The sequence below is a fragment of the Carcharodon carcharias genome, chromosome 11 (assembly GCF_017639515.1).
Source record: "Carcharodon carcharias isolate sCarCar2 chromosome 11, sCarCar2.pri, whole genome shotgun sequence".
NCBI lineage: Eukaryota > Metazoa > Chordata > Chondrichthyes > Lamniformes > Lamnidae > Carcharodon > Carcharodon carcharias.
This window is the reverse complement of record NC_054477.1, coordinates 93,193,829-93,219,209: the sequence shown is the minus strand read 5'-3', so window position 1 is coordinate 93,219,209 and position 25,381 is coordinate 93,193,829. Positions and strand designations below refer to the sequence as shown.

General features: G+C 40.8%; 1 protein-coding gene across 1 annotated transcript in view; it reads right to left on the bottom strand.

Moving 5' to 3' along the window:
• Window positions 1-2,266: 2,266 nt before the first annotated feature.
• The window catches only part of cep295 (centrosomal protein 295), a 119,878-nt gene continuing 96,763 nt past the window's right edge, over window positions 2,267-25,381 (bottom strand). The window contains exons 23-29 of the mRNA XM_041199489.1: window positions 21,469-22,157; window positions 18,988-19,143; window positions 12,755-12,878; window positions 10,926-11,114; window positions 10,730-10,835; window positions 6,270-6,369; window positions 2,267-2,899 (exon numbers count right to left, since the gene is read on the bottom strand). Coding sequence (XP_041055423.1) covers window positions 2,858-2,899; window positions 6,270-6,369; window positions 10,730-10,835; window positions 10,926-11,114; window positions 12,755-12,878; window positions 18,988-19,143; window positions 21,469-22,157 — 1,406 coding nt within the window. The 3' untranslated portion in view covers window positions 2,267-2,857. The remainder of the gene's footprint in view (window positions 2,900-6,269; window positions 6,370-10,729; window positions 10,836-10,925; window positions 11,115-12,754; window positions 12,879-18,987; window positions 19,144-21,468; window positions 22,158-25,381) is intronic.

Sequence of the window (25,381 nt, the reverse complement as noted above, 5' to 3'; positions counted from 1 at the left end):
CAACATTCACATTCACCCTAATATTTGAGGTATGGGTGTAAAATAGTACAAAGTCAGTTTCTCAAAATGTTGCCCTTCACACAACCCATTTCTCATACTTGTAGCTCTATTTTCTTTCCTTGCAGGAGTACAGAACTCCAAGGAGAGTACAGAGCTCCCTTGTTGGCCACTGTCAATAAATGCCCACCTGGTTCACTGAGGAAGAGGTCTTGTTCCAGGGCCGTGTCCTAGGCCTAACCATCTTCAACTGCTTCATTAATGACTTTCCTTCCAACAGATTCAGAAGTGGGGATGTTTGCTGATGATTGCAAAGTGTTCAGTACCACTCATAACTTTTCAGTTAATGAAGCAGCTGTGTCCATATGCAGTAGGATCTGGACAATATTCAGGCTTGGGCTGATAAGTGGCAAGTAACATTTGCGCTGACCATATCCAATAAGAGAGAATGTAACTATCTCCCATTAATGGCATTAACATTGCTGAACCTACCACCATCAACATCCTGGGACTGACCATTGACCAGAAACTTAACTGAGCTAGCCATATAAATACTGTGGCTACGAGATCAGATCAGAGGCAGCGAATTCTGTGGTGAATAACACACCTCCTGAGTCCCCAAAGCCAGTCCAAAATCTACAAGGCTCCAGTGATAAGTGTGATGGAGAGCTCTCCACTTGCCTGGATGAGTGCACCTACTGCACCCAAGAAGCTTGACACCATCCAGGACAAAGCAGCCATCCACCACCTTAAACATTCACTTACTGCACAACTGCAAAGTGGCTCCGTGTATCATCTACAAGAAACACTGCAGAAACTTGCCAAGTCTCCTTAGACAGCATCTTCCACAACATCCACCATCTAGAAGGGCAACAGATGCATCAGAACACCACTGCCTGCATGCTCCCCTCCAAGTCATAGCATCATAACTTGGAACTATAATCACTGTTCCTTGCTGGGTCAAAATCCTGGAACTCCCTAACACAATACTGTGGGTGTACAACACTAGATGGAATACAGTGCTTTAAGTTGGCTCACCAGCACCTTCTCAAGAGAAATTAGGGATGGACAATGAATGCTGGTTTTGCCAACGATGCTTAAATTGCATGAACGAATAAAATAGCTGCAGACGTCAGCAGTGACTTGCTGTGAAAGTCTGAGCATCCTGAGTCACTGGTACTCACAGATATCCAGAGTGCTCATCTTCTACCTGTAGACCCCATGTTAGAAGCCTCATTTCCTTCAAGTTGGATCTCTGTGCCCAACCCCTCTATCCTATGTAACAATATGTGCCTGAGAAGGCAGCTGATGTTGCTCTTGGTGCTTTTGCTCCTCTCCTTCCTCAAAGACATAAGGTAGAATTGCATAGCTATTCCCATGCCATGTTGAAGGCCAAGAGCAGAAAAGTATAGATCAAGGTGACTGAAGTCCAAGATAGGTGGGAACTGACTTCCAAATAGTTGGAAATCACCTACCAAGCAATAAGAGCACACTTTTCAGAAGTTCTGTGAGCACCATCCTATCACGTAGGCATGGCTGCAGCTATTCAGTTTTGTTGTTCAAAGACTTCCCAACATGTCAGTTTCACAGAAGCAGCATTCCCTGCTGCGCTCTTGCCTGGTTAACCTGGCTAGTTCCACACAGCTCAAGAGACCTGTGTACCTGATCTTAAATCAAAAATGCTGGGTACGTCTTCAATTAATTACTTACATGGCAGCTCCAGAGGTTCCCAATCATCTGCAAACCGACCTGAGGTAAATTCAGAACTGAGCAGATCATGTTGAGTTCCTGACCTGCTGCCTGTAGCTTAGCCTGCCTCCCCTTGATTGTTGATCATTACCTAACAATGAGGGTCAGCCATTTTCAGATATATTGTACTATTAATTTATTGTTAATTTTAAAAAGGAGGTATATTTTTGCAGAAGGCAAAAGCAAACCACTGCAGTACTTTGCCAAGCTTAATCATGAATAATCCAATGGAAGTCCATGGTCGTTAATGTCCTTTTGAGGCATGGTTCCTGAAGAAGTGTATTTTTAGAAGGAATACACATTTGAAATTAAGGATCTCAACCAGAAGGTTGGTCTTTCCTACGTTATTTATTCTTTCACAGGATGTGGGTGTTGCTAGGAAGGACAGCATTTGTTGCCCATCCTTAATTGCCCTTGAGCTGAATGGCTTGCTAGGCTATTTCAGAGGGCAGTTAAGAGTCAACTACATCGCTGAGGTTGTCACAATTATTCCACAAATATTCTAAGTAATCTAAAGCAGTCAGGCAATCCAGCACAAATGCTAGTTTTATTTGTGGCAAATTATCTAAGAATTAGTATGTTTGGACACACTGTACAAATTCACAATGTAGTATTTGATATTAGGTACGATTTCTCCTATTTGCATTATTACACCAGAATGCTAAGCAATAGTTGGTACAATGGAGAAGCTTCTATGTACAAAACTAAAAATATTGTGGATGAGATACAAACTTGAACAAAAGATAACATTTATTGAGTGATTCAATTGAAGAAACTAATTTTCCAATTTGTATATAGTGATAAGTATTTTTATAAAAATTGTATTACTTTAGCCTATAAAATGGATAAATATGAAATTTATTTTATAAATTCTCACTAATATAATAAAACTAATACAAAATTTACAAAAAAAGAGAAACCATCTAAAATTCTAATCACCATTTACAGATATCTTCATTGGATGGAGCTTAAAATATAAAATTACAAATAAGATATTTATTATAAAATAGCATTAAACAACAGACCACTCAGAGAAGTTTACACATTAATACAAATATTTATGTGGATAAGGTCGTAGGCTGTTCTTGATTGATTCGTAGATCGTACAGCATCACTGGTGCATTTTTTTAGCTCTTAGTTTTTCCAAAGTTTTCTAGGGGAAAACAGAAACACAGCTTTCAGTAGTTTCATACATAAGTTTAAAAACTGGCCCTAGTGATCACAGTGAATACACGTTAAATGTTTTGAAAGACTATTCCACCACATCAACCTGTATCGAACATGTATTTTATGTATTCCTTTAGCGTGACCAAAAGAAATATCTGATTAACAGACGGGAGGTATTGATGTAACCTCATATGTACCTTAACTCATTGGCAAAGATACTACTAAGCTTTACAAAATCATTATGTATGCAGGAAGGAGGAAGCATTTTACCCTTACTGCTGTGCTAGAAATTTCACAATTTGTTAAATGCATTAACTACAGCCAAAAGTGAGTTGAGGTGAGAGATCAAGGCAGCATTTGACCGACCATCAAGGAGCTGCTCACCAACGTGTAATATGACGCGGGATGACGTCGGGTGGAGTTCCTGATGTCACCCTGCGTCATTTCCATTCTCGGGTCGGCAGGGGTGCAGCCGAGTCAGCTGTGCGCCTGCCGATCTGTCAACGGCCTTTGAGGCCATTAATAAAACAATTTAGGTAATTGGCAGAGCTGCCCGTCCAAGCTTAGGGTTGGCAGACAGGCTGGGAGCCCGGGCGGGCTTAAGAAAAAGCATGAAACCTCATCCACACGCGGGATAAAGTTTCATGAGGGTTTTTAAATATTTAATAAAGGTTTGAGTTAAAGTGATAGGCATGTCCCAACTCATATGAGTGTCACATGAGGGGACATGTCAGGGAAATTTTTTTTAAACATTTACCTTAAAAGTTTTAATTCTGAGTTGATCTCCCTGAGGCAGCATTTAGCCTCAGGGAGATCAGTGCGCTCTTTTGCACGCATGCATGAAAGAGCGCACTCCGGGCTGAGGGAATCCCACCCCACCCCTGCAAAGAGAGCACATAGTGCTTCCTGGCGGATATCATGCTGGGCAGGCCTTAATTGGCCTGCCCACTTAAAATGGCATTTGCCCCCAATTGGGGCCACCAATCGGAGACACGCGTGCCCGCTCCTACACTCCCCCCCCCACAACCAACCAACGGGGGTGAAAATTTTTCCCTATATCACCATTTCTTCAACATTGCTGGGTCAAAATCCTGGAACTCCTTTCCTAACAGCACTGTGGGTGTACCTATACCAGATGGATTGCAGCAATTCAAAAGGGCAGCTCACACCACCTTCTCGAGGGCAAGTAGAGATGGGCAATAAATGCTCGCAACGTCAGTGATGTTCACATCCCATGAAAGAATAAAAAAAGTAACAGGTTGTTCAGCTGCCGTAAGATTAGAAACTGTCCATACTCACAATAGGGGCCACAGGATTATGGGACCATTAGGTTTGCAGGTGGGGGGCCATGCAATTCTGCTGGTGTCCTTGCTACTACCTACCATTCCAATCTCGCAGCAATTTAATGGATTGTGGGGGGGGGGGGGGCAAGGCCTTCACCCCAATTGAGGCTCTGGTAGCCACTTAAAGGCTGCTTCCTGCCTGACCACAACTTTTAAGGGGGGGGCAATGAGTAAACCCAGTAGGTTTGCTTGGGCTTCGCGTGGGAAGCGAGGTGGCTGGGGTGCCGCCTCCCTAATGGGCCCACTTTCCCGATCAGAGGGCCCCTACCAAGGTCTGTCCCCCCTCCCCCAGGTGTACCCTCCCACCCTAGCCTTTGCAATCTGGCCCCGGTCTCCACAGCGTATTAACTGGCTGAGAGGCAGCCATCAGCAGCAGGAAACCCTGTCATTAGAAAAAGTGAAACCCAGGTAGAGTAGAAGCTGAGAAAGCGAGAGAGAGGCCACAAATGGGGTGGAGGCTTCCTTCAAAAGACACCTTCCAAATGGACACAAACTCTACCCAGAATGGCACAGGTAATAAATATTTTCGGTTTTTTTACTGTAAGCTACTGCCACTGTTGAATCTTGTGGGTAAAACCTAAGAAAATACTCTGTACCATACTGAAGTCTTGTCATACATTGGGAAAGGGTAAAAAAAATCCAACATTTTTCATCAAAAAACATCAGAATTTTTTCTCAATTACTGTTTTCTTAGCTTTCCCCATGTCAGGCACCATCCTTGGTTGATAGAAGGGGAATATGTGTTTTGTTTCCAGGCCTCTGCTCATGATGTTCTATAAATGACTATTATCAAGTGCATGATAATATGAAGGGAAATTTGAGCTAATTATTTTTCTCCGTGGTGAACTACTGGTTAAATTCAAGTTTCTCCAAAATGCCATAGATTAAAGTTGGATAACTCACTGGGAAGATCAGGGCAAGTAGGGTAGAAATTGGAAACAAAAACAGAAATACCTGGAAAAACTCAGCAGGTCTGGCAGCATCGGCGGAGAAGAACAAAGTTGACGTTTCAAGTCCTCATGACCCTTCTCTGATTTAGAGGCTGAATGGTTGATGGATATTAGTCTTAGAGTCTCATCAGTATTCTCAGCATGATCTCATGAAAAACATTTTCATTTAGAGGGTGGTGGGCGTCTGGAATTCGCTGCCTTAATTGGTGATTCAGGCTGAAACACAACTCATTTAAAAGGAACCTGGATCTGCATCTAAAGTGCTGTAACCTGCAAGGCTACAGACCAGGTGTTAGGAAGTGGGATTAAAATGAGCGGCTAGTTTCTTTATCCTCTTTTTGGCTGGTGCAGAATGGTCTCTTTTTGCACCATAACTTTTCTATGGATCTATCTAGTAGCACTGGTCACACCTCCATCGGAAGCTCAACTGCTGACTTCTCCAACAGCAGGCTTTGGAAAGTCCTGCAAGGGCTGGATTGGAATGGATGGGCGACTGCAACTCAGGGAGTTACAGGAGCACTCATGTTCGTCCTGGCTCCACAAGAACATTAAATAAAATACTTATTTTTCATTGACCACCACTAGGCCATTCAGTGGTAACTAATCTCACAAGGGGTCCATCAACAAGTGTTAGTCCCTGATTTACATAGAACACCTAAAGAAAGAACCCCATAAATTTAGCAATGGGACAAATGCTTGTGCAGATTGAGCTACTGCTATTAACTTGGTATGCTTTGCGCCTGAATATCGGGGTAAACGCAAACCAATTTCTAATTTGTGCAGAAACATTACAGCTCTGTTGTTTGCCATTATTAAAAGTACTATTCACCTATAAATAAGTACTATAGTTGTTCAAGAGAATGGAATTAAGCCACATAACATTTACCTAGCATAAGCAATTATTCAAAGAAAAGTACAGCAACCTTGTCATTGGTCTTTAACAACTAAAATATGAGGCCGGGAAAGCAAGGAAGCAGCAGGCAGATTATCCTTCCTAAAATTTATTTGGATTCCTCCTACGTCATTTCCCAGAAACGCAGAGATATACAGACTGAACATTTACCTTTTGGAATTCTTTTGCTTTCTCACGATTTCTGGCACAAACTATTTGTCTGGTCACCTCCTTTTTCCTGTTTTTCACCTCATCAAGCTGGCTGTAGAGACTGCAAAGTATGAACATTATGCTAATACATGGGAATTAATAAGTACCAGCACAGAGCAGATATGGAGACGTTAATTAAAATTAGTTTAAACAAGGTATCAACTAGATTCTAAAAAAGGGAATAGAACTTAGATGGATCATGGATGAGCAGCTGACACTAGTTGCTTGCAATTGCTGCACCATGTGGGAACTTCAGGACACTTCATGTACCTTGGGTGACCAGGCGTGCAGGAAGTGTCTCCAGCTTGAGCTCAGAATTTCTGAGCTTGAGGGGCAGCTAGAGTCACAGTGGAGCATCAGGGAGGATGAGAGTTTCTGGATTGTATGTTCCAGAGGCAGAGAGATCAGGATAGTAGATGGGTGGTCATCTGGAAGAAAAGGTTAAGGGCTGGAAGTGCAGGAATCTTCTGGGTGTGTGACACTCTCAAACAGGTACTCAGCAAAGGAGACTGCTGGGAGTGACAATACTTTGAAGGAGTGCAGCCTAGATCATAGCACCAATGAGCAAGGAAATGCAAAAATGGGAAGAGTAAAGAAAGGAAATGCACTTGTTATAGAAGATTCCATAGTTAGGGGATCAAGCTGGTGCTTCCGTAATCGTTATCGTGAATCTCACATGGTGTGCTGCCTCCCTGGTGCCAGGATAAAGGACACCACAGAGAGGGTGAAGAATATTCTGCAGGGAAAAAGGGAGTGAGCCAGAAGTTGTGATGCGCTTCGGTACCAACAACAGAAAGAGAGCAGGTATTGAGGTCTTGCGATCAAGACTTTTAGCAGCCAAGGAGGAAGTTAAATAGTAGGACCTCAAAAAAGGTAGCAACCTCTGGATTACTCCCAGTGCCACACGCTATTGAAGGTAAAAAAAAAGGGAGAATCAATGCATAGCTCAGAGCATGGTGCAGAAGGGACAGGGCATTGAGAACTACTCTGAGGCAGAAAGCACCTAATCAAAAGTAACAGGTTGCACCTCAACAGGACTGGGACCAATGTGCTCACAGCAAAGTTCACTAGCTTGGGTTTAAATTAAATTGGCAGGGAGATGGGAACCAACACAGAAGTAGAAAAGAGAAATAAGGTGCATAAAAGAGTGATTGTTATGGATAGTACTGGGGAAGAAACTAACAGCATGTTAGATAGGAGCAGACTTAGAAGGAATACAAAGACAGGTTTACAATGTATGTAAATGCACAAAGTATAGTGAACAAGACTGGTGAGTTACAAGCATAACTAGCCATGTAGAAAAATGATAAAAGAGCTCTCTCTAGAGAGTGAGCGAGAGTGAGAGAGATAGATAGAAAAGCAAATCTGCAGGGAAATAAGAGATGTGCACGAACTACAGTACAGAGTGTGATACTGGGGACTTTACTACCCAACTAAGTACTGGGATAATGTTAGAGTTCTCTTTGGAGTAAAGGAGCTTGAGAAGAGATTTGATCAAGGTGTATAAGATTATGACATGTTTAGATGAGGTAGGTAAAAATCTGTTCCCATTCACTGATTGTACAAGGACTAAAGTATACGGATAAATTTTGGGCAAGTAATGCGGGTGGTGGGGGTTATATGAGGAAGAACAATTTCTTACGCAGTGAGAGTTAAAGACCTGGAACTCTCTGCACCTATGGAAGTAGAAACAAAGAAATTCAAAATGACATTGGATGGGCACTTGAGCAAAATAAACTTAAACGCTGCAGGGGAATAGGACTGACCAGATTGTTCTAGAGTGCTGGCAAGAACTTGATGGGTCAAATGGTCCTCAGTGCTGTAACAACTCTATGGGCAGGGTTTTCAACTCGGCGTGCGGATGCGCACTTGGCATACACAAGCGTGAAATAGCGGCAAGCCCATTAACAGCCAACCAGCATGAAATCGCGGGCGGCGGACCATTGCACAGCCGCTCCCAGGCCTGCCTGCTGCGCCTGCCCGACGAGGGGAAAATCCTCCCGTGACTCTGATAAAGAGACTAACAATCCAAGAACAGGACTTAGTTTCCCAAACATTTAAAATGAATTCATGAAACTAGTTGAACAACTAGGGATCCTTTTTATGAACCATTGTATTAAAGTATTAATATGAAAGTTACTAAGGTGCATGATTTTTTTGTACTCGTAATTAACAACAGCAAAATCAGAAGTGGTATTGGCATTTTTAACCTGGTTACAGTGGTTAAGATCAAATTTCTCATTTCTACCTTATTCAAACACAAACACCAAGGAGTTATGTTTGGGATTTTCAGCAAACCTAATTAAGTCTACCTACATTTATTCCTTTACATAGTGGAATTGAAGGTACCTAAGAAAACAATTTGCAAAGCAGGCAGGTTTGGGCCAGGTTCAAAGTAAAAAACATAAAAATCAGCAACTGGGGCGGGGGGGTTTGCAGGAAAGAGGCGTCAAGGGTGCGGGGTGAAGTTAGACTATGAGGGGGTAAGTGAGGCTGCAAAAGAGAGAACAGTTTTAAACCTATCAACAAAGGAATACTCAGCTAGCTGGGAGCTGAAAAACTTGAAGTCACCGAGTTAATTAAATCCTTGCAAATGAATGTGGAGTCTCTAGCTTAAGGCTGCATAAGTTCAGGAGTTAGTGCCATTGCATGGGGGAAAAAGTACTAGATGCTATAGTAGTGAACACTGTTAATTGGATAATTTAATACTGAACAGTTTTATTTCATTAAAAAGATTTGCATTTATATGTTATCACATCTCAAAGCATTTCACAAACTGAATTACTTGAGGTACAGTGACCGTATTAGAGACAAACATGCAAACATTTTGCATATACTAAGATCCCACACAGTAATGAACGACTTGTATTTTTGTATTGCGTTTTATGATCTCCATACATCCCAAAGTACTTTACAGTAAATGAAATGCTTTAGAAGTGTAGTCATTGCTGTAATAAGGGAAATGTAACATGGTAAATAATCAATTTAGTGGAGTCTAGGACTTGGAAAAATAATCTGAAAATTAGTACCAAATCTTCCAGGAGTGAAATTAGGTAACACTTCTCCATACAAAAGTGGTAGAAGTTTGGAACTCTCCTCCGCAAACACCAGCTGATGCTTGATCAATATTGATGCTAGTTCAATATCAATACTAGATTAATTGTTAAATTTAAATCGGAGGTCGAGATCTGAGATGCAGTGAACAAGGATAGCAACTTTTAACGAAAATCTTTTGACTTTTTTCACATGCATAGATGTGTTTAGGGCGATGGGTCAGTTATTTTGGGGAAAAAAACTTTTGTTGCTAACTTATACTTGCGCTAATTTAAATAGCGATGTCTAGGAAATTCATGGTTTCCTTGTGTGTTGTAGTTTTACATTTAACAGAGGGGTGATTTTTAAGGATATTGTGAATTCTTCTAATTCTTCTTCCGTGCAAGTCCAAATACCTAACATGTCAATACAAATACAGAAGGTAATGTTACTACGTGACATCACCTAATAAAAGAGAATAAAAAAGTAGCCCTTGAAAAAATCTCAAGAGCAGCCTTGAGAAAATCTGAAGATCATCCCTTGGGGGAAAAAAAACCCTGATTCCAAAAGGCCCTTGATATGATAGTACAAGATAGACCAATGAATCAGGTCAAAGCATGTCAAGTCAGGCAACATACAGCAGAAAGGATAACTAGCTGGCTGAAAGACAGAAAGCAGAGAGTAAAAGACGAACTATCCAGAGTGGCAGATGGTGGGAAGCAGGCTTCCACAAGGACCATTTCTGGATATGTTGCTGTTTTTCCTTTGGAATGAAAAGCAATTATTTCTAAAGTTGCAGATGACGCCAAATTGGAGGGATCGTCAACTCTAAGGAGCATTGCAATAAGTTACAAGAATACATTAATAAGCTTTCAGAATCTGCATATATTGACATACAAATCTCAAAAGAGATAAGTGAGGCAATCACTGCCTTGGCTCTAAGCTCTGGAATTCCCTGCTTAATCCTCAGTCTCTCTACTGCTCTCTCCTTTACAGTGCCCCTTAAAACCTATCTCTGACCATCTGCTATAAGATCTCACACAGCTTGTTGTCAAATTTTGTTCAGTAATGCTCTTGTGAAGCTTCTTGGGATAGTTTACTACATTAAAAGATGCTATGGCAATGCAATTTGTTGTTGACATACTGATGAAACATCTAGTCACCCTTCAGATTTGGTCTTTGGTTATTCAGTTGTGGTTTAGATTTATGTATGTGGCTAAACTTCAATATGCAATCTAATCTAAATTTATTAAAATAACAATGGGGCACAGAAAAGTATGTACTAACTTCAATTGCGACCACGTTTGCTTTAATTTTTAAGTACATCATACCTATAATGTAAGGGAGTTAAATGGTTTAACAGACTTCTACATCCACTTCTACCATACCGAAATGTTCTTTGTCGCATCTCTACTTCTACAGCCTTTCTGTCTTCGGGAGTAGAGACTTTCACTTCCCCCACCATCTTCAATTGGGCTGCTACTGACGATGATGCTGATGAGTACAGGAAAATGAGTGAGATTAGGACTGTATGTCAACTCGTTTTTGAGCAATTAATGAAAGAAGGTACAGGACAATTCTTACCAAACAAAGTCTGTTCTTGATTTAAAGGCAATGATTTATTGTGTAGTTCAATAGAGTTCACTACTCCAGGTTTTTCCTTTCTTTTCATGTCCTCCACTCGTTTTGCAGAATTTGCAAGAAATTTATGTTTTTTCTTCAGAATTGCTTCATTCAAAACCTTAGCAGGTGATTCAAACTCAAATATCATAACTGGAAATAAAAATTTGGTAGAAGTATTTAATAAAAATTCTCTCTATCCTGAAACAAGAACCAGGCTGTTATGAGCTACTGTAACAGTGATCAACCCACTTAAAATAAATTGTTAAATCCCGTTAAAACTGTGGACAAGTTGTGAAATTTCATGTGAAAATGTCCACTATTGAAAATAAATTGTTTAAACTTCTGTTACAAGTTAATTTTGCACTATAATTTCAAGGACTTCTAAATGATGGCACAGATGATTTCCATGGCTTCACCATTGCTTCTGCTAGCCTTCAACTTCCCTTGCCTCATCTCTATTTTACGAATGCTACTATAACAAATGCTCTTTTGAACTTTCCTCTCCTGTTCCTCGGCTTGAAGTATGAAATCCTTTCTCTCATCACGGGTGCCTGAGTATTTACAGCATTTCTGTTTTATTTCAGATTTCCAACATCCATGGTATTTTACTTTGCTATACATTTAAAGTAAGTGTCAGAAGGATAAGAGGGGAGTTGAGGAGGAATACTTTCACTCAGAGGGTAATGGGATCTGGAACTTACTGCCTTAAAGAGTGGTAAAGGCAGAAACACACACTGCATTTAAAAGAACAGTGAAGGCAAACGCTTGGGGCAGAATTTTGCTGTTCGCAAGCTGGGGGCAGGGCCCGCTTGCCGACACGTAAAATGATGCGGGATGACGTTGGGCGGAACCCCCGACCTCACCCCGCCCCATTTAAAATTTTCAGGAAGGCGGGGGGGCGCAGCAAAATCAGCTGTGGGCCCGCCGACCTGTCAATGGCCACTTGAGGCCATTTAACCAATTAAAGGACCTTAAGGTTGGCAGGTCAGCCAGGAGCCCCTGCGGCAAATAGAGAAAACATGAAACCTCATCCAGCAACGGGATGAGGTTTCATGTAGGGTTTTAAAAATTGTAATAAACTTGTTCTGTAAATTATGAACATGTCCCAACATAAGGGATTTTTCTTTTCTCTATTTTTAATAGTTTTAAAAGATGAAGTGATCTCCGAGGCTGCACTTAGCCTCAGGGAGATGTGCGCTCTTTTGTGTGCAGGCACAAAAGAGCCCACTCTCGATTTTAGGGATCACCCCCCACCGCACAGGGAACACTCAGCGCTTCCTGGCGGGCATCACGCTGGGTGGGCCTTAATTGGCCCTTCCACGTAAAATGGTGGCGCGGCCCGCTTCGCTGACGGCGATCGGCTCAGCGCCCGCCGGTGATTGGGTCGGGCATGCCCGCCCGACAGGCAGAAAATTCTGCCCTTGAGGTTTTTGTAACATACAGGGCTGCAGATCAAAAACTGGGGTTGGGATTAGACTGATAACTTTTATAGCTGGCATGGAGATGATGGGCTGAGTGGCCTTCCTCCGTGTTGTAAATCTTTCAATGTTTCTAATTAAACATTTAGTTTTTCATGTAATTCATCCCATTGATGAGTTTATTACTTCTTGTTATCACCAATAGGCAGAAAGCAAACAACCTTTCTAAAGTCATTTGCTATCAGCTAAAAGAAAAATATACAACATAAAACTTTATTTAGAAGAAACAATGCACTGAATCAATTGTACAAGCTAAACATTAAAAAGTGTCAGCGTTTTCAACATTAGCATTCTTAAGTTATTTTTTCATACCTGCTGGACATTTTTGAGATGAAGATTCTTCGTTATTTACTTTGTGATTTGCAACTGTTAAATTGTGCAAGGTAGAAATTCTGTGATCTGTGGTATTAGGCTTTGATGGCTGCAACCCACTTGACTATGTAAAAAGATGGAATACTTATTATTCTATATGACTTACAAAAACAAAAATTTTAGGAAACAAACAAGTTATAACTCAGTTGGAACACCACAGTTGAAATGGATTCTCTAACACCTGGGGGAGATGGTGGCATAGTGGTAATATCGGATATTATCATTAGCATTGCCAAAAGTATTACAAGACATTAGCTGCTCTTGCCTTGTTTCAATTTCATTGTTTCAATTCAAACTACAAAAACGGATGTATTCCAAAGCACTATGTAAAGATACAAAATTATCCTCTGGAATTTCAGATGCACATTAACAAATAGCTGTGTGTTTCATAAGTGAATGGATATTTGGAGAGATAAAATAAGTTTCAAATACAGGCTTAAACCAGCTTTTGAACTAGAGATTTGAGGTTTGGATTTGCTCTATTTACGCCTCTTTTAATTTATCCAAATGAAGATGAACACCACTGTTGAAATGGATTCTCAGCACTTTCAGGCTTTGTACATCAACAGCCATACTACAGCTATGGCAATATATCTCCATATTCAGCCTTTATAATCTACTTATACATATAGGGCAGAATTTTCTGCCTGTCAGGCAGGCGGGCCCAACTCAATCTCTAGCGGGCAGGGAGCCGATCCCCGCTGGAGAAGCGGACCCTGCCGCCATTTTAAGTGGGCAGACCAATTAAGGCCTGCCCAGCGTGATGTCCGCCAGGAAGCGCTGTGCGCTTCCTGTGCAGGGTTGGGGGGGGGGGGGGGACTCCCCAAATGCAAGAGTGCTAAGTGCTGCCTCAGGGAGATCGCTGAAAGTTTTTCAAACTCTAAAAATAGAAAACTAAAAAAATCGTTAACATGTCCCCCTCATGTGACAATGTCACACGAGATGGGACATGTTAATAAATTTCACAAAAACTTTTTTTAAAAACTTACATGAAACCTCATCCTGCCAGTGGATGAGGTTTCATGTTTTTTTCAGAAGCCCGCCGGGGCTCCTGGCCTGCCCGCCAACCTTAAGGTTGGACGGGCAGGTCCTTTAATTGTTTTAATTATCCTGTCAATGGTCTCAATTGGCCAATGACAGGTCGGCGGGCGGACAGCTTATCGCGCTGTGCCCCCGCCTCCGCCTTCCTGAAGGTCCCGTCCCCCCTGGACGTCATCCCACATCGGCGAGCAGGCCCTGCCCCCTACTCGCCGATGGAAAAATTCAGCCCATAGTTAGAGAGTAAAAGGAGACTGAGTGTCATAAAAACTAAAGCATATGTGCAAAGATATTCAGCATGTGGAAATTAGCACTCAAACTTGGAGTGAAAAATAAAATCAGGGTTTTGTTTGGAGTGACAAAATAGATAAGGAAGAAGAATGCCAATTCTAGTGGCATTTTAATGTTTAGCTTGTACAACCGATTCATTACTGTTGACAAGACAACATAGTCAATTTGATTAGAGATCAGGAGACATAAAGAGGAATATCACATCGCCTGGGACTCTAGTACAGACTCCGTAATTGTGGGAAGGAAATAGAAGAGAAAATTTGCAGACAAATAGGAATAAAAATATCTTTCCAGAAGATTTTAATTACTTACTCAAACAAAATTGAATGGAGTTCCTAAACCACCTGCAAGACTCCTTCCTTAAGCAGTACAAAGTACAGATGTCTTGCTATATCCAGTTATCAAAAACTAATTAGATCAGGTACATGATTTAGGAACAGGGGGCTTGATCTACCATATAAGCACCTCAACTTGACTTTCCTGCCTTTGCTCCATAGCCCTTAATGCCCCTAATTAACACAAATCTATCGATCTGTCTTGAAAGCTCCAATATCAGTGAGCATCTCAAGATTAGTGCTGCTAAAACTATATGCTTAAAAAAAGGTACAAACAGAAATAAAAAGATACAAAAACCAAGGGCACCAGATTGGGAAAGGGTAAATTTTAGGAAGCAGAGGAGGGAATTTGCTGAAGTGGAGTGGAAAGTGAAACTGGTGCACACGGCTGTTGATCAGCAATGGGATATTAAACGGGAAATAAAAGCCTGAGCTCAATCCATCCACTTCCTGTTTTAATGCAGATGTGCAGGGCACTGGCAATCTACTCACTCCCAAGAGATATATCACTCATTTAAGTATTCAAATGAGGCTATATACCTCAGAAATTTTCTTTCCTCTGTCCCAGCCTTGATGTTGACTCGCCAGGTTTCCTGGGCCCAGATAACATTCCCTGGTAATGATGTATTCTACATGTTTTATAGAACCGCGGCTTACATTATACCTGAAGTTCAACAGCTTGTAGATAACTACAACGCAAACAAATGTTAACTCAAAAGTGCAACAACATTAAGTTATTCATGTCTGAATATTTAGGTTCACTAGCATGCAACATATCAAGAACAATCACATGGAGCCTGTTACTTTTAATATTTTTCCTTATGATTTATAGTCCTGGTCAGACTAATAACCCAGCAACTTTATAAAAAGGGTTTTGTAAAGGAAGCATCTCAGAACCTGATCTGCTGATGTAAAGCAGTGGAAGGAATGCATTGCCTCACATGTTGCGAAGCATTGAGGAGAGAAGATGATAATGGATTACATTTTTTAAATTTTAAAAAGAAACCTTTCTTCTGGTTCTTGCCTAGATATCATATGTCATTTTAAAAAATCTTGATGCATTAACTATACTATTGATAGATACTTTTAATTTCTGGAATCTAATGAAGGAAGGTACCATACCATGCAGTGCTCTTTATAATTGACGAGTTACTTGGCAGCACATTCACCCAAAATTCAAGTTACATAGTTCTTCACTGCCCAACACACGGGCCAGGATTTTCCTATCGGCGATTTGGGGGCAAGGCCCACTCACTGAGGGAAAAATGACGTGGGATGACATCGGGAGGAACCCCTGACATCATCCTGGTCCATTTAAATATGCAGGAAGGCGGACGGACAGTGAAATCAGCTGTCCGTCCACCGACCTGTCAATGGCCAATTAAGGCCATTGACAGGCTCATTAACCTTGTTAAAGACCCTGCCCGTCCAAGCTTAAGGCTGGCGGGCAGGCCAGGAGCCCTAGCGGGCTCCAGATTATTCATGAAACTTCATCCACTGGCGGGATGAAGTTTCATGTCCGTTTTTAAAAAAATTTAATAAACTTTGTGTTTCTTATTAACATGTCCCATCTTGTGTGACATTGTCACGTGAGGGGGACATGGTAATAATTTTAATATTTCTCTATTTTTTGACTTTTCTTACCTGTCAGTAAACTCCCTGAGACAGCACTTTGCCTCAGGGAGCAGTGGGTTCTTTGACAAGTGGGGAATCCCTCCAGCCCCCGCACAGGAAACACTATGCGCTTCCTGTCGGGCAGGCCGCTGGGCGGGCTTTAATTGGCCCGCCCACTCAAAATGGCAGCCGGTCCCATTTTGGCAGCGGAGTTCGGCTGCTCGCCCGCTGCCGAGTCAGTGGGGCCCGACCGCCATCCAAGGGCAAAATTCTGCCCACTACTTGTATTGGTCACCTTATTTAAGGAAGGATGTAAATGTGTTCAAAGGTTTACCAGACTAATACCTGGAATCGGTGGGGTTGTCTTATGAGGAAAGAATGGACAGGCCAGACTATCAGCTGGAGTTTAGAAGAGTAAGAGGCGACTTAATTGAAACATGAGATCCTGAGAGGTCTTGACAGGGTGGATGTGAAGAGGATGTTTCCTCTTGTGAGAGGATGTTTCCTCTTGTGGAAAAATGTAGAACTAGGGGTCACTGTTTAAAAATAAGGGGTCGCCCATTTAAAACAGAAATGAGGCGAAATTTTTTCACTCAGATGCTCGTCAGTCTTTGGAACTCTCTTCCTGAAAAGGTGGTAGAAGCAGAGTCTTTGAATATTTTTAAGGCAGAGGTGGAGAGATTCTTGGTAAGCCAAGGGGGTGATAGGTTAGCAGGGGTAGATGGGATGCAGATTTCAGCTTACAATAAGAGCAGTCATGATCTTATTAAATGGTGGAGCAGACTCGAGGGGCTGAATTGCCTACTCCTGCTGCTTGTTCATACGTGACCTTTGATCTTTCATACCCTAAAAGTGACACTTTTTAGGTCAGCTCTCAGCTGCAATTCAAAATCCAGAAAAAGACATTTTCTGACAATAAGTGGAAATTACTCAAAACATCTTAATTCTAGCAAAGGATAGTGGCGCTACTGCATGCAGCCTAATGTGCTCCAAAGCAGAGCTGAAACCATTGCACAAACCTAAACATGGAATCAGAAAAGCTTCAAAATTCCACAAGGTCAATTATTTAAAAAGCAGTTTGGGGATTCTAAATCACAACCATTTATTTATTGTTCTAATACAAAATCAGCTAATTTAAAAAAAAAAGCCAAATTTGAACACAAATATTCAAGGGTCAAAAAGTTCTGTACATAAACAAATTAATTGTTTCATTTCACAAGAATGGAAATATTTATTCAAACAACATTATTGGGCTCCAGAAGAACTATTTTTTCAATAAAATAATAAAACCAATTGTGGCTTTGTTTCTCATGTGGTGTATCATCAGATTAATTCTCTTAAATGCAGTAGCCCAGGACTAGTACACCCCTTTCAAACATTAGATAATTTTTTTGTCTTTAAGTAAAAACAAAAATTAAAGGCACTGCAATAATTCACCATGGCTTCTAAGACAGCACCTTCCAAACCCACGACTGCTACCATCTGGGCAAGGGCAGCAGACACACGGGAACAGCACCACCTGGAAGTTCCCCTCCAAGCCACTTACCATCCTGACTTGGAAATACATAGCCATTCCTTCACTGTTGCTGGGTCAAAATCCTGGAACTCCCTTCCTAACAGCACTGTGGATATGCCTACACTACTTAGACTGCAGCAGTTCAAGAAGGCAGCTCAATACCACCTTCTCAAGGGCAATTAGGGATGGGCAATAAATGCTGGACTACCCAGCGACACCCACATTACATGAATAAAAAACATCTGAAATATTTGCATCTGAGTAAAAAATGGAGACCACATAGATGTATAGAGAGTAATATTACATTGAGTAATATAGCAGTTGTATACCATGGTTATGTGCATTTTTGCAGTTGAGGTTATGGGTAATTGTATCATCTTTAAGCATTGAAGGGATTGACTTTGATTTGCTATCGTCGAAGTTTCATAAAAATTTCATTGTAGTTATCGAGCAAAATACCTTTCTCATCTTCAACTTTGCAATAGTTTAGTGGACAGTCACTAAAAATCCTTTTGCCCCACAATGTTTCTTTATTCAATTTTAGAAATTAATACTTGATACAGCATCTTTTCAACTTCAAATCATATTCAGTCACAGATTAGGTACTGCTAGCATTGTAATATTTTGCTGTATTTCTAAATTTCCAATCCTGTGGGAAAGCACTGTTTTCAACTCTGCTTTCATCCACATACTTCCAACAAACCATCAAGGACTGGGGAAAAATGAACTTGCATCGAATAATTTTGTGGTGTGTACAGTTTTGCTCCAGTGTACTGTACCAGCTCTAAATAATATGCATTGCAAGTTTAATAATTTTCTAGCAGTGACATAAGGGCAGAGATGCATAACCAAAACAAACAAACCTTCCCAATAAAAATGTAGGGTATAGCACCTTCAGTACACTTGGAAATTATCATCATAAATATCGCATACACGTCAATTTCCAATGACCATCAACTGGCAAGGTATATTTAGTACATAACATGTATCCCAAATATGCAAAAAAAACCTCTTAACACTCTTAAAAAAATTAGTAATGCAGATACAGTTATGCTTGTCTCTCATGGTTATATATGAGCTGCATTTTCTTTTAAAAACTGCATATAGGTACCAGACTTTACTGAATCTTAGTTAGTTACTTGGTCAATTGAGCAATACAGTCACTTAGGACTACATTCATCAAGGAGTTTGACAGCAAAAGTTATTACGAGCTGTCAAACTGTCGTGCATAAAATTGTAGCCTGAAAGTTAGTTATATCTATTAACATTAAGTTTAAGTTGACCCGTGCAGCTGAATTTTGCTTACGGGTAGGGAATACAAGACAATTTGTAGATCAAAGATGTGAAGCCAAAGGAATAATGCTTATTTGACATTTCACCTGAGAAAATGCTTGGAATTCATTCAGTTCATTTTTAGTTGTCAGAATTTCAATTGGAAACTCCTGTCCTACTTCATCATCTACTAAAGTTGAATCATTCAACGTCAACTGGGTCAGTTCAGGTTCTTCCAGGATCCCAACATCTGACTCAATCTCCTAAAATGAAATTTATAAAATGGACCATTAGAACTCCCTGACATCAGTTGCATATATATATATATATCTATATATTATGAAGGAAAAATCCCAAGAACATGGCTCATAAAAATGAACTAAATTCAATGCCACACTCAGTCTTCCTAATATTACAACAACAAAATATTATAAAACATTTCCTTGACAGCAATGCTGTTAAAGCATTGCTCAAGAATGACTGAACTGTGCCCCCAGGAGATTAGTGTTTTTGAATGCTTAAGTTTTATAATTAACAATTCTTCAATTAAAAATCATTACCATTGTAAGTCCTGCTCTGCCAAATTTGTAGATATTTGTACATATGACTGTTTGATATTCAATGTATTTTGCCAGTCATGAATTGTGGTCCGCTTATTTTAAAATAATACTTTTAGAACAATTAAGTAATATGTATGTAAAACGAAAACACATTCACAACGACAGCCAAAAATAGCTTGTATATAAATAGTCGTTTCCACAGCAGAAACATTTAAAGAAAGATCTAAGGGGAACAGAAAAGCACAATTTCCCCCATAATACTTTTTCCTCCCCCTACCCAGATCTCTCTACTTTAAACCTCACTCCCAAAATAGTTTAATGGGCAAATATAAAGAGGAAGAAAGCCATTGGAAAGGATTTAGCATTTTTCTTATTTGGTTATTGTTATTTCAGCAGTAGTTTGTAAACTTGAAAGCTAGGCCCAAAAGGAGGGTTTTAAAAGTAAAAATAAAGATTTTCTTTAAAAGAGTTAGGAAATCCTATACATAAATAAGTTGCAAGTTTGAAAGGGGCAATATTGCCTGTTCTTTTTTTCTCTCCCACATTCCCTCTCTGTCACAGACACAGCCAGAGTCGCTTTACCTGCACCAGATCTGCTGTCATCTTGGCTTCCCTTTCTCTTCTCTCCCATACTTTCTGCGATAACAATTTCTTCTCCCTCCTGCCCTTGCTGTTCCTCCAATCATACATTCTGTCTCGGAGGAGCAGAAGGATCAGGGGAAAGGGAACATGTGACTGGAGGAGCTGGAGCAGTCAGCATGGGAGAGACAGAAGTTGTGATTGGAGGAGCAGCTCCTCATTTTCTGTCCCCCACAGTCGCTGCTCCTCCAATCAAGCTCTGCATTATTTTCCCATTCTCAAAAAGATTCCTGTGCCTGCGATTGTTCAGCCCCAGATCATGGAGGAGCCATAATGTAAAGTAATATTGTGACTTCTCTTGAATTTTTTGCCTGCCCTGTCTTTATTTTGTTGTGGGCTATGTATGACGTTAAGGGCAAATTCGCTTGCCGTCCTGCGTATTTTGAATCTTGTTTGGCAGGCACTGACAGCACAGGATCAGGACCAGGACCATTCAGTCCCTCAAGCCTGCTCCATCATTCAATTAGATTATGATTCATCTGCATATCAACTTGCTTCCTCTTGATACTCATACTTCATGAAAAAAAAGTGATATGTGACAGGATCACTCAACTGAAATTAAGGGAACAATGTGACCCCTTAGAGAAAATAATGATTGTGTTCTTTTGTTTGAAATAATACAAAAATTATTGTGTCAGAGACATGTACCACACACAGATACATACATATATGCATACACACACACACGCGCTATATCACAACTGTGATATACAACATCTTAAATTTGTTAAACTATAAAATATATTAGTAACATTTCGTTCATTACTAATATAGGCAAAGTTATAAATTCAATTCCTTTAATTGCAGTAAAGTTTAACTTAACATTAAAACTGAAACATGCATCTGAAAGATTGGGGAAAAAAATCTGAACTTCAAATTTTGTAGGATGGTGTTATAATGGAGGGGATGATCCAGTGAGTTATCATATTTTTAAAAATTTTCTGTGACCTGGGTTCATACCCAACTCAAGACAATGATATCAAAGTATCCTCTTTGCTGGTATGAATAAGCTGGGCAGTATTGATCCAGTTCCTATTGGCCACGAGCCCACAGCACAGAATGTGGCATAGCAGGCAATCTCATTCAGAGCACAACTATAACTGGCTCTGGAAATACAAAGTAAAAAATCTTGGTGCAGTAGGAATGGAGATACATTGTTGAGACAACGGAGGAGCTTTACTTTGCTGCAGTATTATACTTTGCCTAAACAAAATGTAATGGGTTATAAAACTGCCAATTCTTTCAACAGAAAGAAATATTTTGCCATAATAAAAATACACCAACTTGCTATAAATAAAACGGTTTATACAAAGGAATCAACTCAATCAATTCTTTGTTCACAGGCACAACCATTGATTTTTGAACCAAATATATACATTAAAAACATACCCACACTGGCATAATACTCTGCCACGTGTAAACTTTTGATGCAAGGGTTGAAGATCGAGGCTGATCCTCTTCAGCCTCAAATTCAAGTTCATTTCCCAGTATAGCAGCAGTTTCTTCTCTTGCATGAGGTAACTGCTCAGAATGCATCATGTGATTCTGCTCTGAAACATGTTGCACTTCACTGCCAGTGCAATACTGCTCCTCTGGTAACATTAACTTAAAGGGTTCAATAGGTAGATCATTCAGCTCATTCGAATTTATCTTCTTGGTAAGTGTGATGACCTGTGAAGTTATGCACTCACAATCCTCCAGCTGTCTTCCATTTTGATCAGAAATGTAATGGTCACCATTGTCTACTGAACTCAATGTTGCATTTCGCTGGATGACCGAACCAAAATGCTCCCGTGAGGTTTCTCTATCATCTCCTTGCAAATTTTCGTTTGCTAAGTCAGAACAAGTTGATTGGTCTGCGGATTCCAGTGTTCGTGAACCAGCAGCCACAGTTCCTGGTCTAATAAGGTGAGGTGGAGGAAGGTATTCACTGTTTATTGAAGGTGCTTCATTATTAAATCCATGTTCTAAAGTTCTGTCAAATGTTAGACTTACGCCAGAATTGTCCGTGTCCAAACTGCACTTACTTGGAGAAATTTCTAGGTGAAGTTGTTGAAAATATTTCAACTCATCGTCTTCTACAAAATAGAATCATCTTTAGACACATAATACACAGCACATTTTCAGCATACTATATCCTTGCTATTGTACACCAAAGCATTTGTTTTGTCTACTGTATTTGCTAAAAACTAAATTTTAATATATGCTACATAGATTTATGAAATAATTCAATGAAGCACTTCCTGGTTTCAGTTACTTAAAGGGTGAATTATTAAGACATTTTACTCCTTAGACAGGTGAATGGAATACAGATAGTTTGAAGAGTGCTAAGTTTCAAAATGAACCAAATTAACTGATGAGGAAAACGGCACTTAAATACTGCTAAAATTTGGTGAAACATTTATATTTTCAACAAAGACTGTTATATTAGTCAACTAAATGTAATAATAAAGGCAAAACATTATCTACAATAATAATGGTCCATTTTTGTCTGTCTGGATTGTTTTGATTTGTCAGCTTAAGGGGGTTTGTCTAGGACTCGAGAGTGTGATGCACCTATGGCTGTTGGTGGCAGCGATGGCTGGGTGGGGTGGTTAGTGGAGAACAAAAACAGTAGAAGGTAGGGGAGCCCAACAAAGATACCCTAGCTGGAGAGATTATTACTGTGAGGGATGGAAGGAATGGGATGGGAATGGTATGACAGGGGAAAGATGGAATGATATGGGGGAGGGAGGGAATGGCATAGGAGGTGTGGATAAAATGATGGAATTAATGAAATGTGGCAAAATGGCAGGGACAATTATTTAATACAAGTTATTTGAAAGCTATTCGGTGTGTCAAAACAGAAAATTCATTAGATTTGAATGAAAAAGTTTTAGAAAAAGCTATCCACTTATTCCATAGGCAAAGGGGATGTTAACAGTTTATACCTTCCTGAGTTTCTATACAGTTCAACTTCAATGGGCATGCCACGACACAAAGTTAAGACACAAGGAAGGAGCAGTTATCAGGCTGCTACGAAACTTGAATCCTTAACAAGGACTGTGTCATGCAACATGATTGGTAGTTAGAAAGCGGTTTTACACACGTTACACATTCTGCTATTTTGTTTTCAGACAGCGCTGACCTTTATTCTGCTATTTGCACCTACTCTGGACCAATGCTTTGTTCCTTTACTGTCACCATTCCCAATCTTTGCTTTTTGTTCCATGACATCTTTGTAATTTAAACTTCTCTGCCCTCAAACCTATCACTGGCATTTCCTTTTTGCTCCGCCTGACATTTCCCCTTTTTCAAGAGCATAAAACCCATCACATTTCTGCCTCGCTTCAGTTCCAAAGAAGTCCAATTGGACTCGAAACATTACCGCTGTTCTTTTCTCCACATATGCTGCCAGATCCACTGAGTTTCTTCAGAACTTATTTGTTTTTATTATCGTTTTGTTGATGTTTGAGAGTAGACTGATTGGCAGTAATTAGTCAGATTGGATTTCCCCTGCTTTCTGTGGACCTGGGAAATTATCCAACATATCATGTAAATGCCAACATTGTAGCTTTACTGAGTGCTTCCGGGTGCGTGCCATGCTGGGCGGGCCTTAATTGGCCCACCCATCATAAAATGGCACCGCACAGCCGATCACGGGCGACGATCAGTTGTGCGCCCACTCCCGCCCGTTGTGCTTGTGGTGTGGATAGTTCTGGAGTACAAGTCTTCAGCACCACAGCCAGATGTTCCTCATGGCCTTTGCTGTACCCAGTCTACTCAGTCATTTCTTGATGTCACAGAGTGAACCAAATTGACTGAAGACTGGCTTCTGTGATAGTGGGGAATCTCAAGAGGAGGCCAAGATGGATCTTCCACTTGGGACTTCTGGTTGAAGGTTGCTGGAAATGCTTCAACCTTGTTTTTTTCCCCCCCACCATCTTCGAGGATGTTTATGGAGCCTCCTCCTCCTGTTAGTTTAATTGTCCACCACTGATCACAACTGGATGTGGCAGGACTGAGGGCTTTGATCTGATCAATTAATTATTGATTATTTAGATTAATAGTATGCTGCCTCTGCTGTTTAGCATGCGTCTATGTCCTATGTTCTAGTTTCATCAGGTTGGTTTTTTAGGTATACATAGGAGAGAATTTTCTCCCCATCAGGCATACTGGGCAGGAGCGGGCGCACAACTGATTTTACGTGGGCGGGCCAATTAAGGCCCGCACGACGCGCACCCATAAGTGCTCAGCACTATCTGTGCAGCTAGGGGGAGGACGAAGAATTGGAGCCTGTGCTCTTTTTCTTGCATGCGTGCAAAAGGGCGCAGAAATCTTCGAGGCACGGAGCTGCCTCAGAGAGATTACTTTGATTGTGAAAACTTTGAAGAAGAATAAAAAAAATTATTCAGACATGTCCCCTCATGTGACTGTCACATGAGCTGGGATATGTCAATGAATTTTAATAAAAACGTTTATTAAAGTTATAAACCCTTCATGAAACCTCATTCCACCCATGGACAAGGTTCCATGAAAAATACGAAGGCCGCCTGGGCTCTTCGTCTGCTCGCTAACCTTAAGGTTGGGCGGGCAGCCCTGAGAACTACTTCAATTAGTTGATTAATGGTCTTAATAGGCCTTTGACAGTTCGGTGGATGCGCACCGCCGAACTGAAGATTGGAATGATGTGCAGTGACATCGGGATGCACACTTGTCAGCTTGTAGGGTGTGCCCCGCAAGCTGACCAGAAGATTCTGCCCAAAGGTGCTGCTCGTGACTTGCTCTTCTACACTCCATACTGAACCAGTGTTTATCACCTGGCTTTATCAGTAATGTTAGTGTGAGGGATATGTTGGGTCACAAGGTTAGAGTTTGTGCTGAAATACAATTCTGTTGCTGATGGCCTACAGCGCATCATGATTGCCCAGTTTTGAGCAGTTAGATCTGTTCTGAAACTATCCCATTTAGAATGGTGCTACTACACACAACACAATGGCGGGGGGGGGGTCCTCAGCGTGAAGTTGGGACATTGCCTCTGCAAGGACAATATAGTGGTCACTAAAATGGATAAATGGATCAACAAAAGGTAGACTGGCGAGGATGGGGTCAAGCAGATGTATCCCTCTTGTCGATGTTCTCACCTCCTGTTATGGGCCCAGTTGAGTAACTATGTATTTCAGAACTTGGACAGCTCAATCAGTCGTGGTGCTACTAAGTCACTGTTAGTGATGGACATTGAAGTCTCCCACCCAGAGTACATTCTGTGCCCTCATCAACCTCAGCGCATCGTCCAAGTGGTGTTCAATATGGAGCACTACTG